This window comes from Muntiacus reevesi, chromosome 2 (assembly GCF_963930625.1).
Source record: "Muntiacus reevesi chromosome 2, mMunRee1.1, whole genome shotgun sequence".
Classification (NCBI taxonomy): domain Eukaryota; kingdom Metazoa; phylum Chordata; class Mammalia; order Artiodactyla; family Cervidae; genus Muntiacus; species Muntiacus reevesi.
In genome coordinates this window covers 86106543-86120436 of record NC_089250.1, presented here as the reverse complement: position 1 = coordinate 86120436, position 13894 = coordinate 86106543, and the positions used below count along the sequence as shown (strand labels likewise).

At 38.1% G+C, this 13894-nt stretch overlaps 1 protein-coding gene across 15 annotated transcripts in view; it reads right to left on the bottom strand.

Annotated features, from left to right (window-relative positions):
• The window catches only part of ARID4B (AT-rich interaction domain 4B), a 134597-nt gene that overhangs the window by 8109 nt on the left and 112594 nt on the right, over positions 1–13894 (bottom strand). For 12 of the 15 annotated variants that reach the window (XM_065922271.1, XM_065922280.1, XM_065922281.1 and 9 more), the window contains 3 exons: positions 12028–12253; positions 3084–4295; positions 189–302 (listed from right to left, as the gene is read on the bottom strand). In XM_065922271.1, the coding sequence (XP_065778343.1) occupies positions 189–302; positions 3084–4295; positions 12028–12253 (1552 nt within the window). The remainder of the gene's footprint in view (positions 1–188; positions 303–3083; positions 4296–12027; positions 12254–13894) is intronic. The other 3 variants (XM_065922274.1, XM_065922276.1, XM_065922285.1) reach the window with 1 other exon arrangement.

Below are 13894 nucleotides of genomic sequence, written 5' to 3'. Positions count from 1 at the left end.
GAATAACAGCAAACTGCTCAATCCTAGAATCTACCTACAGTCAAGAGACTTCTGTGTGATTTTTGGAGGGGTAGAGACAACAATCAAAACATTACCTATCCCATATCCTAAATACCCTTTTCTTAAAGGGAGAAAAAACCACATCCACCATTATCTTTACATTTAAAAGTCAGAGGTCTCACACTTACTGCCTTTTCCCTTCTTCTTGTTGTTTACCACTGTAGATTTATGGCTTCGTTTCTGCTTTTTTGATGAATTTCCTCCTCCCTGAGCTTCCTTCACTCTTTTCTGACCTGTACAGGCTTTGATGGGGAAAAGAAAACTATTAAGTAACACAAAATAAAATCAAGCTTGTCCCCAGGTATAAATTCATTCCACATTTTAGAAGAATAGACCAATTCTGAAACTATACATGTTGAGATTTATAAGTTATCATAGAAATTATTAGAATTTTTAAAAGTCATTAATGAACTGATTTATTACACACAATAAAACTAGAGTTTTGTCAAGAAGCAAATAAAGCACTTCCCTGGTGGCTGAGTGGTAAAGAATCTGCCTGCCAATGCAAGAGACATGGGTTCTATCCCTGATCTGGGAAGATCCTACATGCCTCAGAACAACTAAGCCTGTGTGCCACAACTACTGAGCCCACGCTCTAGACTCCTGGAGTCGCAACTACCGAGGCCCTCGTGCCCTGGAATCCAGGCTGGGCAACAAGAGAAGCCACTGAAATGAGAAGCCTGCATAGCGCAACCAAGAGCGGCCCTGCTGACCGCACCTGGAGAGAAGCCTGCGCAGCAACAAAGACCCGGCACAACCACAAATAAACACACACAGAAACCAGGCAAGTGTGCACGTCCTTCCTGGGCAGTGGTTAAAATGTACACCACGTACAAATCCAGCACAGGAGCTCTACAAAACTACTTCTTGGTAGGAAGTCATTCCAAACTATTATAAAGGCTCCCTCTTCCTCAAGGATTAGCCCAAGTCCTACCTTCCCTGATGCCCAGGCTTCAATGATTAACTGCTACTTCTAACTACAGTCTCTCTACTTCTAATAGGATCCTCAGCATCTGCTGTGTTTCTAGCTTTGTAATTATATGTATTGTTTCTCAGACTATATATATAGTAATCTTTTTCCTGAGATTATTACAAAGTCTTATCTCTATTCCACTGCAGTGTCAGATACTATTAATATAATGACAGTACAATCAATACTATGATAAAATTATGCCATGTTTGTTAGAAAAAATGTTTCTTAATCCTGTTACAACGGTAACATATACAAGACATGACTTTGTTGGTAAAAAAAATGGAACAAGCTATTTTAAATGTTTTGTTTGCAACTTTTTAGTTGTTTTTTTAATGGGTTACATCTAATTGATAACTTTTCCTAAGGCTATTTTAATATAACAAGGTGAACCATAAAGAAAGTGATTTAGATATTATCTATATTAAAGTACAGAATCTTAACAATAATCGCCAAATTTCTCTCCAAAAGAGTTTAATTCTGAAACTTTCGTCTCCAAGAAAAAGCTTACTGTAGGCTAACCTGGAAGGCAATCTTAAATCTAAATTGTAAAACTTACATTTTTACTTTTAATATAAAGTCAGGTCTTCAATATCTGGAGACAAATTTACTCCTTGTGCAGACAAAAGGAGCCATATGAAACAGGTGCTTAAGAATTGATTTTTAAAGAGATACAAATTCTAAAAATTCTGTAATATGCTTTGATTTGATAAGACAGATATACCCTAAATGAAGTTCTCAAATTGCTTCCTTTTTAACCCAGTCAAGATTAAGATTCAAAAGGGCAATATTGACATAGTCTATCAGAAGACAAGCTATCATATTTCTTGTCGAAAACATATCTCAATCTTTCCATAAGATATGAGGAGCATGGTGAGGATGCAACCTCTTCAGAATTATGATTAAAAGTTCATTATATTATATTGAAAGCTTCTCTAATCAGCTGCAATAAATGCTTCTTTCATTTTGAGGATATTTATGCCTGGATAATTCAATTCCGGGAGACAGTATGACACACAAACATAATCACACTAGCTACGTGTGTAAATGTTTAAATAAAAAAAGAAAGATCATTGAAATCTATTGCACTTATCTTTTTTACTTAATATTTTTTGAAAAATGTTTTAAGACAAAATTATTTGTGTGATAGTTATGTCAATTATATCTCAGGGAAATGAGAAATAGGGGAAAAAAAAGGTTTATGAGAGAAAACTTAAAGCTAACTAACTTGGTCTAGACTGTATCTCTTTAAGTTTACCTAAAAACCTGAAATCAGTATAATAAAATCTGGTATGTTATATAACATACATACCCTGGTGCTTCACACTGGAAAAGTGTGTTTCAAAGCCAAGTGTCAGCTTACAGTATACTGATTTAAAGACACCTGAATGAAGTGGTTTATGAGAAGAATGATGTCAGAAGTACACCTATGGCACCAACAGAAAGGCACTAAGACTTTAGGGAAGTACAGCATAGACACTGGTCCTTCAAACTGGAAGCTAGGCAACCAAGGAAGCACCAAATGCCATTACAAACCCTCACACGACAGTCAGGCTCGAGCATCAGTCTGACATGGCTGAGGAGAGACGGGCATGGACAGGTGGGTGCTCCAAACCCCTACATAGAGCACTCTGGCTATGAGTGGACAAGTCCATCAGTAAATCAGAATGTTAGTGAGAAAATGCGTGGGACAACTGCAAAAACAATGTTACAGACATATATCTAAGCTGCTCATGCCAGGCAGTCAACCAGTATATAATGAGCTTTCAAACAGGTCTGGATTTGGGCCTGGGTGTATTTTCTATTAAAAAGCACATGATCTGGTCCACTGTGAAACGTCACTGGTGGCTGAAGTGGAAAAAACACTCAATTCTCAAGCTGGTAAATGCATCCCACCCTCCATTACCCAGATTACCTTTCACATTGCCATTTTCACCATGTTCACACAAGTACTCCACGTGAACACCTCATGTTGTAATGAGGGACATGAAACCCCTGAAACTGTAAGGGGGGGAAAAATCTTAAACCACGACACTGGGGCCTATGGCCTCACCTTTCTCAGGATGCTCTGCCTCAGGCTGATTGCTGCTGCTCGAGCTCACACTGGCATCAAAGCCCGTGGGTGAGCTGTTCCCTTCTGACTGCAGGTCCTGGAGCTCCCCAGCAACACTGTCCACTTCGATTGTGCTGTCAGTCTCACTCTTGATGCTGCGGACTTCTTCGTGGTTTGGGGCCAGCGGCTCTGACACTGTTACAGAAGGTGGCTGCCGACTGGCTTCCGTCACGGTGACTGAGGAAGGGGACTCGGGTGTCGTGGGAGGGGTATTGAGCACTGAATTGCTGCCGCTACTCGGAAATTCTGACTTTTTGTCACTGACCTCCACTGGCTTCTCCTCAGTGAGCTTGCCCTCTGCACCGGCCGAGGGAGGGGCAACCAGATCGGTGTTGGAGCAGCTCTCCTCCTCGGCCACAGTCTGCAGGGACCCCTCAGCCGGCCCCTCTTCTGCGGCTGGATGGGGTGGGGAGGCGGCGGCCTCAGTGTCAGAGTCTGAGAAAAGCTCCTTCAGCGTTTTTTTAGGCCACTGACCCTGAATACTTGACCAGACATCTTTTCGATCTTTTGCTCTGCTGTTCTGAAGTCTTTCATCAGAGTTATTTAAAAGTTTTATCCTTTTTTCGGCCACTTCTGAAAATCCTGAATAGAAACCAGTTGTCCGTAGAGACTTTCTTTTCTCCTCCAAACCATTGTACTTCTTAGTGGGTGTCACCTTGGCTTTGGACTTCTCTTCTTCGTCCTCATCTGAGGAGCTATTGCTACTATTTTCTATGCAAAGGGTTTCTTTGTTCTTGGCTTTATCCTCCTTTTTACTAGGGGAGCCGCTTTTTAAACACTCCTCAGTATTGCAGTACCTTCTTTTACCACGTTTCACTGGTGGCTTTGAAGATTTATCAGCAGTGTCCTTTTTGACATCCTTTCTCTTTTTTGTGACTTCATCATCTTCTTCATAATCAGTATCTTCAGATAATGCTTCCATATCTTTTCTTAAGCTTTCTGGAGATTTCGACAAGGGTTTGGCTACTACCAAATCTGCGTGGACTTTGTTTTCTTCAAGCAAAGATGAACTGTTCTGTTCCTCTTTGGATGTAAGATCATTTCTGTTGTGGGTCAAATGATCAATCTTAGATTCTTCCTTGCCATGATTATCTAAGTCTTGGATACTTGTTTCATCCTCTTGCTCACTGTCTTCAGCAGAACTTTCAGAAGCTAGAAGAGAAAGAAAAAACAATGAGTATGGTAAGAATATCAGTGACGTCTTCTCTGGGCCCACTAATATAAACAAGTATTAGCCTGTATGTTTATAACCACTCCAGGTTGCTAGGTTTTATCCTCATTTTACAACTGAGGAAACTGGGCTTCAGAGAGAAGACATTCACCCAATGATGAAAACGTTTTATATCATGACTACAGTGGGAGTGACACTACTGTATACTTTTGTCAAAACTCATCATATTGTAAACATAAAACTTGGGACTTTCATCATTTGTAAATTATACCTCAATAAAGCAGATTATAAAAAAGAAAGCATCTTCTCCAAATTTATGAGCAGAACATAGTGGAGTCAGGATGTAGTTCCAGGATGTTCAAACTCCAAAGTGCATATTCTTATAAAAGTGTAGTCTTCACTTTCAATGTAGCAATGACAACTCAAAAATTTTGTAAGCAATGTATTTCTACCATAGATGCTTTAGAGAACACCACAATTAACTTTACACAAACATCCGTTCAGTTCAGTTACTCAGTCATGTCCAACTTCTTGCAACTCCTGGACTGCAGCAAGCCAGGCTTTCCTGTCCATCACCAACTCCCAGAGTTTACCCAAATTCATGTCCATTGAGTCGATGATGCCATCCAACCATCTCATCCTGTCGTCCCCTTCTCCCGCCTTCAATCTTTTCCATCAAATAAGTCAGTTCTTCGCATCAGGTGGCCAAAGTACTGGAGTTTCAACATCAGTCCTTCCAATGAATATTCAGGACTGATTACCTTTAGGATGGAAAGGTTGGATCTCCTTGTAGTCCAAAGGACTCTCAAGAGTCTTCTCCAACACCATAATCCAAAAGCATCAATTCTTTGGCGCTCAGCTTTCTTTATAGTCCAACTCTCACATCCTCACATGACTACTGGAAAAACCACAGCCTTGACTAGACAGACTTTTGCTGGCAAAGTAATATCTCTGCTTTTTAATATGCTGTCTAGGTTGGTCATAACTTTCCTTCCAAGGATTAAGCGTCTTTTAATTTCAAGGCTGCAGTCACCATCTGCAGTGATTTTGGAGCCCCCCAAAATAAAGCCTGACACTGTTTCCACTGTTTCACCATCTATTTGCCATGAAGTGATGGGACTGGAGGTCATGATCTTAGTTTTCTGAATGTTGAGCTTTAAACCAACTTTTTTCCTCTCCTCTTTCACTTTCATCAAGAGGCTCCTTAGTTCTTCTTCACTTTCTGCCATAAGGGTGGTGTCATCTGCATATCTGAGGTTATTGATATTTCTCCCAGCAATCTTTTTTGCTGGGAGGAATATACAAACATATCTACACAATTTATTCCTTAAATGTTTCTTTCAGCAAAGTATAATAATAATAGCTTTTATTATGACTTTAATATAACATTTACTGATAAACTGTTATATACCAGGTACTATGAAATGGTTTATACAGATCATCTCATTCAATCTCACAATCCTATGAGCATCTGTTATGAGCCTCATTTTATACTTTAAGATACTAGGATTTAGAGAGGTTAGTAAACCACCCCAGAGCTAAAATAAATCAAGATCAAATTTAAATCTCAGTTCCCTGATTCCAGAATTTAGAGCTTAACTATACTACACTCTACTGAGATATCCATATGTATCCTTCGCTAAATTTGTTAAAACAAAGAAGAATGGATACAATTAAGATGGTTAAAGATACTTAATCTTTTCACTGTGTTCCTAAATAACTGAATTTGAAATAACTGAGTTTGCTTAAATTCATGTCAATTGAGTTGGTGATGCTATCTAACCATCTCATCCTCTGCACCCCCTTTCACCTTTTGCCGTCATTTTTTTCCAATAGTTGGCTCTTCGAATTATGTGACCATAGTATTGGAGGTTCAGACTCAGTATCAGTCCTTCCAGTGAATATTTAGGGTTGATTTACTCGTTTAGGATTGACTGGTTTGATCTCCTTGCTGTCCAAGGGACTCTCAAGAGTCTTCTCCAGCACCACAATTTGAAAGCATCAATTCTTTTGCACTGAGCCTTTTATGGTCCAACTTTCGCATCCATAAATGACTACTGGAAAAACCACAGCTTTGACTATATGGACCTTAGTCAAGAAAGGGATATCTCTGTTTTTTAATATGCTGTCTAGGTTTGTCATAGTTTTTCTATCAAGGAGCAAGCATCTTTTAATATCATGGCTGCAGTCACCGTCTGCAGTGATTTTGGAGCCCAAGAAAATAAAATCTATCGGTTTCCAGTTTTTCCCCATCTATTTGTCATGAACTGATGGGATCAGATCCCATGATCTTCATTTTTTGAATGTTTTTTAAGCCAGCTTTTTCACTCTCCTCTTTCATGCTCAACAAGAGGCCTTTTAGTTTCTCTTCACCTTCTGCCATTAGAGTGGTATTATCTGTATATCTGAGGTTGTAGATATCTCTCCCAGCAATCCTGATTCCAGCTTGTGATTCACCCAGCTCAGCATTTCGCATGAGGTACTCTGTATAAAGGGCTTCCCAGGCAGCACGAGTGGTAAAGAACCTGCCTGCCAATGCAGGAAATGAAAGAGACATGGGTTCGATCCCTGGGTTGGGAAGATTCCCTGGAGGAGGGCATGGCAACCCAATCCAGTATTCTTGCCTAGAGAATGCCATGGACAGAGGAGCCTGATAGACTACAGTCCATAGGGTCTCACAGAGTCGGACACGACTGGTGACTTAGCATGCACTCTGCATAGAAGCAGGGTGACAATATGCAGCCTTGTCATACTCCTTTCCCAATTTTGAACCAGTCTGTTGTATCATGTCCGGTTCTAACTATTGCTTCTTGATCTGCATACAGGTTTCTCAAGAGGCAAGTAAGGAGGTCTGGTATTCTCATCTCTCTAAGAATTTTCCGCAGTTTGTTATGATCCACACAGTCAAAGGCTTTAGCATAGTCAAGGAAGCAGATGTTTTTCTGGAATTCCCTCGCTTTCCTTATGATCCAATAAATGTTGGTTATTTGATCTCTGGTTCCTCTGCCTTTTCTAAACCCAGCTTGTACATGTAGAAGGTCACGTACTATTAAAGCCTAGCTTGAAGGATTTTGAACATAACCTTTATTAGCATGTGAAACGAGTACAGTAGTTGGAACATTCTGTGGCATTGCCCTTCTTTGAGACTGGAATAAATACTGACCCTTTCTAATCCTGTGGCCACTGCTGAGTTTTCCAAATTTGCTGCCATACTGAATGTAGCACTTTAACAGCATCATCTTTTAGGATTTGATAGTTCAGCTGGAATTCCACCTCCTCCACTAGCTTTTTTCATAATGGTGCTTCCTAAGGCTCATGTGACATCACACTCCAGGATGTATGGCTCTAACACCATCATGGTTATCCAGGCCATTAAGACTTTTTTTGTACAGTTCTGGATATTCTTGCCACCTTTCTTAATCTCTTCTTCTTTTACTAGGTCCTTACCATTTCTCTCCTTTATCATGCCCATTCTTGCATGAAATGTTCCCTTGCTATTTCCAGTTTTCTTGAAGAGATCTCTAGTCTTTCCCATTCAATTATATTCCTCTATTTCTTTGCACTGAACACTGAGGAAAGCTTTCTTATCTCTCCTTGCTATTCTTTGGAAGTCTGCATTCAGATGAGCGTATCTTTCCCGTTCTCCCTTGCCTTTCACTTGTCTTCTTTTCTCAGCTATTTGTAAAGCCTCCTCAGACAACCACTTTGCTTCTTGCATTTCTTTTCTCAGGGATGGTTCTGGTCACTGCCTCCCATACAATTGTCACAAACCTCCATCCATAGTTCTTCAGGCACTGTCTACAAGATCTAATCCCTTAAATCTATTTATCACCTCTGGTGCATAATCATAAGAGATTTGATTTAGGGCATACCTGAATGGCCTAGAGGTTTTCCCCACTTTCTTCAATTTAAGCCTCTATTTTGCAATAAGAAGCTCATGATCTGAGCCACAGTCAGCTCCCGGTGTTGTTTTTGCTGACTGTATAGAGCTTCTCCATCTTTGGCTGAAAAGAAATATAATCAATTTGATTTCGGTATTGACCATCTGGGGATGTCCATGTACAGAGTCGTCTCTTGTGTTGTTGGAAAAGGGTGTTTGCTATGACCAGAGTGTTTCCTTGACAAAACTCTGTTAGGCTTTGCCCTGCTTCATTTTGTATTCCATGGCCAAACTTGTCAGTTATTCCAGGTACCTCTTGACTTCCTACTACTTTTGCATTCCAATCCCTTACGATGAAAAGGACATTTTTTTTTTTTGGTGTTAGTTCTAGGTCTTGTAGGTCTTCATAAATAAGTCAACTTCAGGCACTTCAGCATTAGTGGTTGGGCACAGTCTTGGATTACTGTGATGTTGAATGGTTTGCCTTGGAAACGAATTGAGATCATTCTGTCATTTTTGAGACTGCACCCAAGTACTGCATTTCAGACTCTTCTGTTGGGTATTAGGGCTATTCCATTTCTTCTAAGGGATTCTTGCCTGCACTAGTAGATATAATAGGTCATCTGAATTAAATTTGCCCATTCCTGTCATTTTAGTTCACTGATTTCTAAGATGTCAGTGTTCACTCTTGCCATCTCCTTCTTGACCACGTCCAATTTACCTTGATTCATGGACCTAACATTCTGGGTTCCTATTCCATATTGTTCTGCACAGCATTAGACTTTACTTTCATACCAGACACATCCACAACTGAGTGTCATTTCCACTTTGGCGTAGCTGCTTCATTTTTTCTGGAGTTACTAATAATTGCCGTCTGCTCTTCCCTGGTAGCATACTTGACATTTTCTGATCTGGGTGGCTCATCTTCAGGTGTCATATCTTTTTGCCTTTTCATACTGTTCATGGGAAGAGTACTGGAGTGGTCTGCCACTCTCCCCTTCAGTGGACCACATTACTTTTTCAGAACTCTCCACTGTGACCCGTCCTCCTTGGATGGCCCTATACAGCATGGCTCATAGCTTCACTGAGTTATGCAAGCCTCTTCACTACGGCAAGGCTGTGATCAATGAAGGAGCAAGTAATACATATACACAGTGAAAACTAATTTACTCTCATAACAAAACACCAACAGCTCCTCTTTTCTTCCTTCCACAGCTTCCAAAATCTCATAACTATTTCCATTCATAGTTACTATCATCATCTCTTAATAATATACTATCTGTTGATATATATATAAACAATGAGAATTCTCTTATTAATACCTCCATCCCCTTCTGCCACACTTTGTATATAAGTGGTGTTGGAAAAGCTGGACTGTTAAATGTAAATCAATGAAGTCAGAACACACCCGCAGACCATACACAAAAACACACTCAAAACAGTTGAGTTAAGTATAAGACATGACACCCTAAATCTCCTAGAAGAGATCACAGACAAAACATTCTCTGACATAAATTGTACCAATGTTTTCTTGGGTTCATCTCCCAAGGCACTAGAAATAAAAGCAAAAATAAACAAATGTGACCTCATCAAATTAGTTAAGATTTTGCACTACAAAGAAAATCACAACCTATGGGCTGAGAGAAAATATTTGCAAACAATGCAACTGACAAGGTTTAATTTTCAAAATATACAAATTGCTCATACAACTCAACAACAACAAAAAAAGAACAAACAATCCAACTGAAAAATGGGCAGAAGACCTAAAAAGCAGACAGACAGATGGCCAACAGGCACATGAAAAGATGCTCAACATCACTAAGTATCAGAGAAATGCAAATCAAAACTACAGTGAGGCACCAGTCAGAATGGCCATCATTAAAAAGTTTCCTAAGGACAAATGCTGGAGAAAATGTGGAGAAAAGGGGACCCTCGTACACTGCTGGTGGGGAAGTAAACGGGTGCAGCCACTGTGGAAGAGAGTATGGAGGCTCCTTAAAAAAGCTATAAACAGAGTTTTTGTCGTTCTTGCTGTATGATTCAACAATCCCACTCCTGGGACATCTGGAAAAAACTGTAATTTGAAAAGATACATGTATCCCAATGTTCATAGCAGCAGTATTTATAATAGCCAAGACATGGAAGCAACCCTAAATGGCGACTGACAGATAAATGGATAAATAAGCTGTGGTACATATATACAATGAGATACTACTCAGCCATACAAAAAGAAGGAAACGAGCCCATTTGAAGCAACATGAACGGATCTAGAGATTATCACACTAAACGAAGTTAAATCAGAGAAAGCAAATACCATATATCATCACTGACATGTGGAATCTTAACTATGACACAAATTATTTATGAAACAGAAACAGACTTGAAGACATAGAAAACAAACTTATGATTAACAAAGGGGAAAAGGAGTGGAGAGGGTAAGTTAGGAGTTTGGGATTAACAGATACAAACTACTATATATAAAATAAACAACAAGGTTTATAGCATAGGGAATTCTATTCAAAATCTTGTAATAAACCATAAAGGAAAAGAGTATGAAGAAAGACTACATATATAACTGAACCACTTTGCTATATACCAGAAACTAACACAGCATTGTTAATCAACTCTACTACAATAAAAAAGAATGAAATCAGAAACAAGATATTGCACCCACCCATTTTATAAGAACAGAATCATATGAAGCATTGCAGAAAACAAAGAGTTCTTAAAAAGTAAAAACACTACAGCTGAAAAAAAAAAAAAAAAAAAAACACTACAGCTGTCAATAAGCATTACAGTACCAAACAGTAAAAGGATTAAAAGATAAAATCAAGAAAATTTCTAAGAAACTAGAAGACAGAACAATCAATAATGTGTCTCTGAGAAAAGGTAACTATATTAAGAGTATACGGCAGAAGGTTCAATATTAATATAATGGCAGGGTTCAAAAGAGAGAAAGGGAGTAAAGGAGGGTAGGGGAAAGAATATGGAAGTGTAGAGGAGAAAAATCAACAAAATATTTCAAGAAAACTATCCAAAACAGAAAGATACAAGTCTCTAGAATGAAGCAGCTTAGCAAGTACACATTACAATAGATGAAAGTACATCCACAAAAGGGATAATCTCCGTGCAACTTGAAGACATTAAAAACAAAGATTCAAGATTTCAGAGAAAGGGAAGGCAAAAAACAAGCCATAAAACAAGTCACCCACAAAGAATCAGGGCCAAGAGCTCTGGACTTCACATAGAACACTGAAGGAAAAATACAGCTGAACAATGCCAATAAAATAATTAAGGAAAAACTTCCAACCCTGATAGACCATAAATAATATATTTTCAAATGTGGACAATCTCTAAAAATTTATCTTCCATCTTACTCACTTATTCTTAACATCTGCTAGAGAATGGAGAGCATAATTCCTGAGAGATAATTCCGAAGAGATATTCCTGAGAGCCCTGATGTTTCCTAGAAGGCCCTAATAACCTTGCCCCACTGAATTACCTTACAGAGGTCTTTGTAGACTGACAACGAAGCTGAATATGACCTGGAAACTCTATTCAGATGAGCCTTCATTAAAGTGGAAATACCATCTTTTTTTACATAGTTAGGTTTATGTTTGCCAAAGTTTTTAAAAAAGTAAATAATATCCTCTTTAGGAATATATACAGGTTTAATACAATTGTAAAAAAAGTAAAATTAATGGCTGATTTCAAATAATAACAGAGTCAACAAAGTTACCGTTCAATTAAAAAAGAGAACTTCATAATGTTACTGAATTACCTTTATAGCATTTGATTTATAAAAATTAAAAACATTTAAAACAAATACTTGCATGCAACAGGATGCTCGTTGTGTTTACCTTGAAGTCCATTAAGGATAGAAGTGATTTCTATGGATTTAATATGAGCTGTATCAGAGTTCTTGGCATCAGTAAGATCCAATTTGGATACCATTTCAGGAGATGGATTTGTCTGAAATGGCGGTTTTGACAAGCGCCGGAGTTTACAGTTTTTAGGAGAGTATTTTTCATCTTTGTCTTTTTCTTTGTCTAATTTATTCTAAGTTAAGGGAAAAAAGGTATCCTATGTTAGTCATAATTTATCATGAAGCATTCATTAGTATCAATGCTAAAACTCATTTTTAACTCAAAGCTGTAGACTACATTACTAAAAAACATAAAAAGAATATAAAGAAAAACAGTCAGAGATTTTTTTAAAACTTATCTAACAAATATTATAGGATGAGAAATAAAGTTTCTACTATTTATATTTTAATAATGGAAATAAATTAGCAATCAGATAGGCAATTAAGAAAAGCAAACCTCCATTCTGCTAATAATTGATGTTATAAAGTCTATAAAAATGAAATCACAATAGGCTTAAATATTTATTTTTTAAAAAAGAAACACAATCGGGATGGGGAATACATGTAACTATATGGCTGATTCATGTCAATGTATGACAAAACCCACTGAAATGTTGTAAAGTGATTGGCCTCCAACTAATAAAATAATATTAAAAAAAAAAAAAAAGAAACACAATTTCAATCTGGTAGTTTTAAAACCTGGAAGATTCTCAACATAAAATGAGGGTTGGGAATGATAAAATTTCAGTTATCTTCAGTTGACAACTGGAAAGAAACAAATGACTTGCTATAAAGTCAAGTCAGTGGGACATCCTTCCTGCATCATTGATAAATTAATGTTTCATGAAAAAAATGAGAAATTTTCCCAAATTCTCTGTTTATGAATAGATGGGCAGGGGCTAATATATTTCCTGAAAACTTTTTTAGAATTTGCTTTTAAAATAATTTATAGAAAAAATAATTTAGACGTTTCTAAGTGATATTGTAGAGCATGACACAGCAGGAAACAATTCTGAAGCCCTGTTAAACAGGACTTTAATGTTTCAAAACATTAAAAAGATTTAATCATACTATAGATTGCTGAGTGACTATTTTCACAGTTCTCCCGTGGACGGTACAGAGCTGGTATCATTCTGGATACATAGAAGTTAATTCTATTTAGGATAGTGGTTCTCCAAGTATGGACCATGGGCCCAGAGACCTTAGCACCTCCTGGCAATTTAAGTGAAAACTCGAACCAGACTCAGATCCAGTGAATCACGATCACTGGGGATGGGAACAAGCAATCTGAGTTTCACCAAGTTTCTCCAGGTGACTGTGACACATGCTTAAGTGTGAGATCCACTAACTTAGAGCACCTGAGCTGAAGATTCTGGAAGCACTCAAAAGGTTTGTGTGTACCAAAGCTTATCAATGATTAGTGCTGTTCTAATTTTCCAATTCTTGCCAGCCTTTTCATCAGTTTATACCAGAGATCATAATATACCATGCAGTCTGAAGGCAGAAATAGTCTACGCCATGCAAAGTTCAAATATGGCCTTTAATGGCTGTCAGAGAACAGCTTGAAAACAGTGGTTCTCAGAGCCAGATTAGATTAAGGGATGGGTATACTATTATTAAATAATTTTTAGGAAGCTTTTCCAAAATTCCCATGTCTCTTCCCTAATGATGAACATTTTAAATGCCTGAGAGGGGCCTAGAACTAAACTGAGACATAAATAAATATTTAGAAAAAATTCCCCAAGTAATATTCTAATATTGCTTCTCCTACCCCTACCCTATCCTCTACCTGAGAAATACTACTCCTAAAACTTGCTCTGTGCAAGGAAATAGGC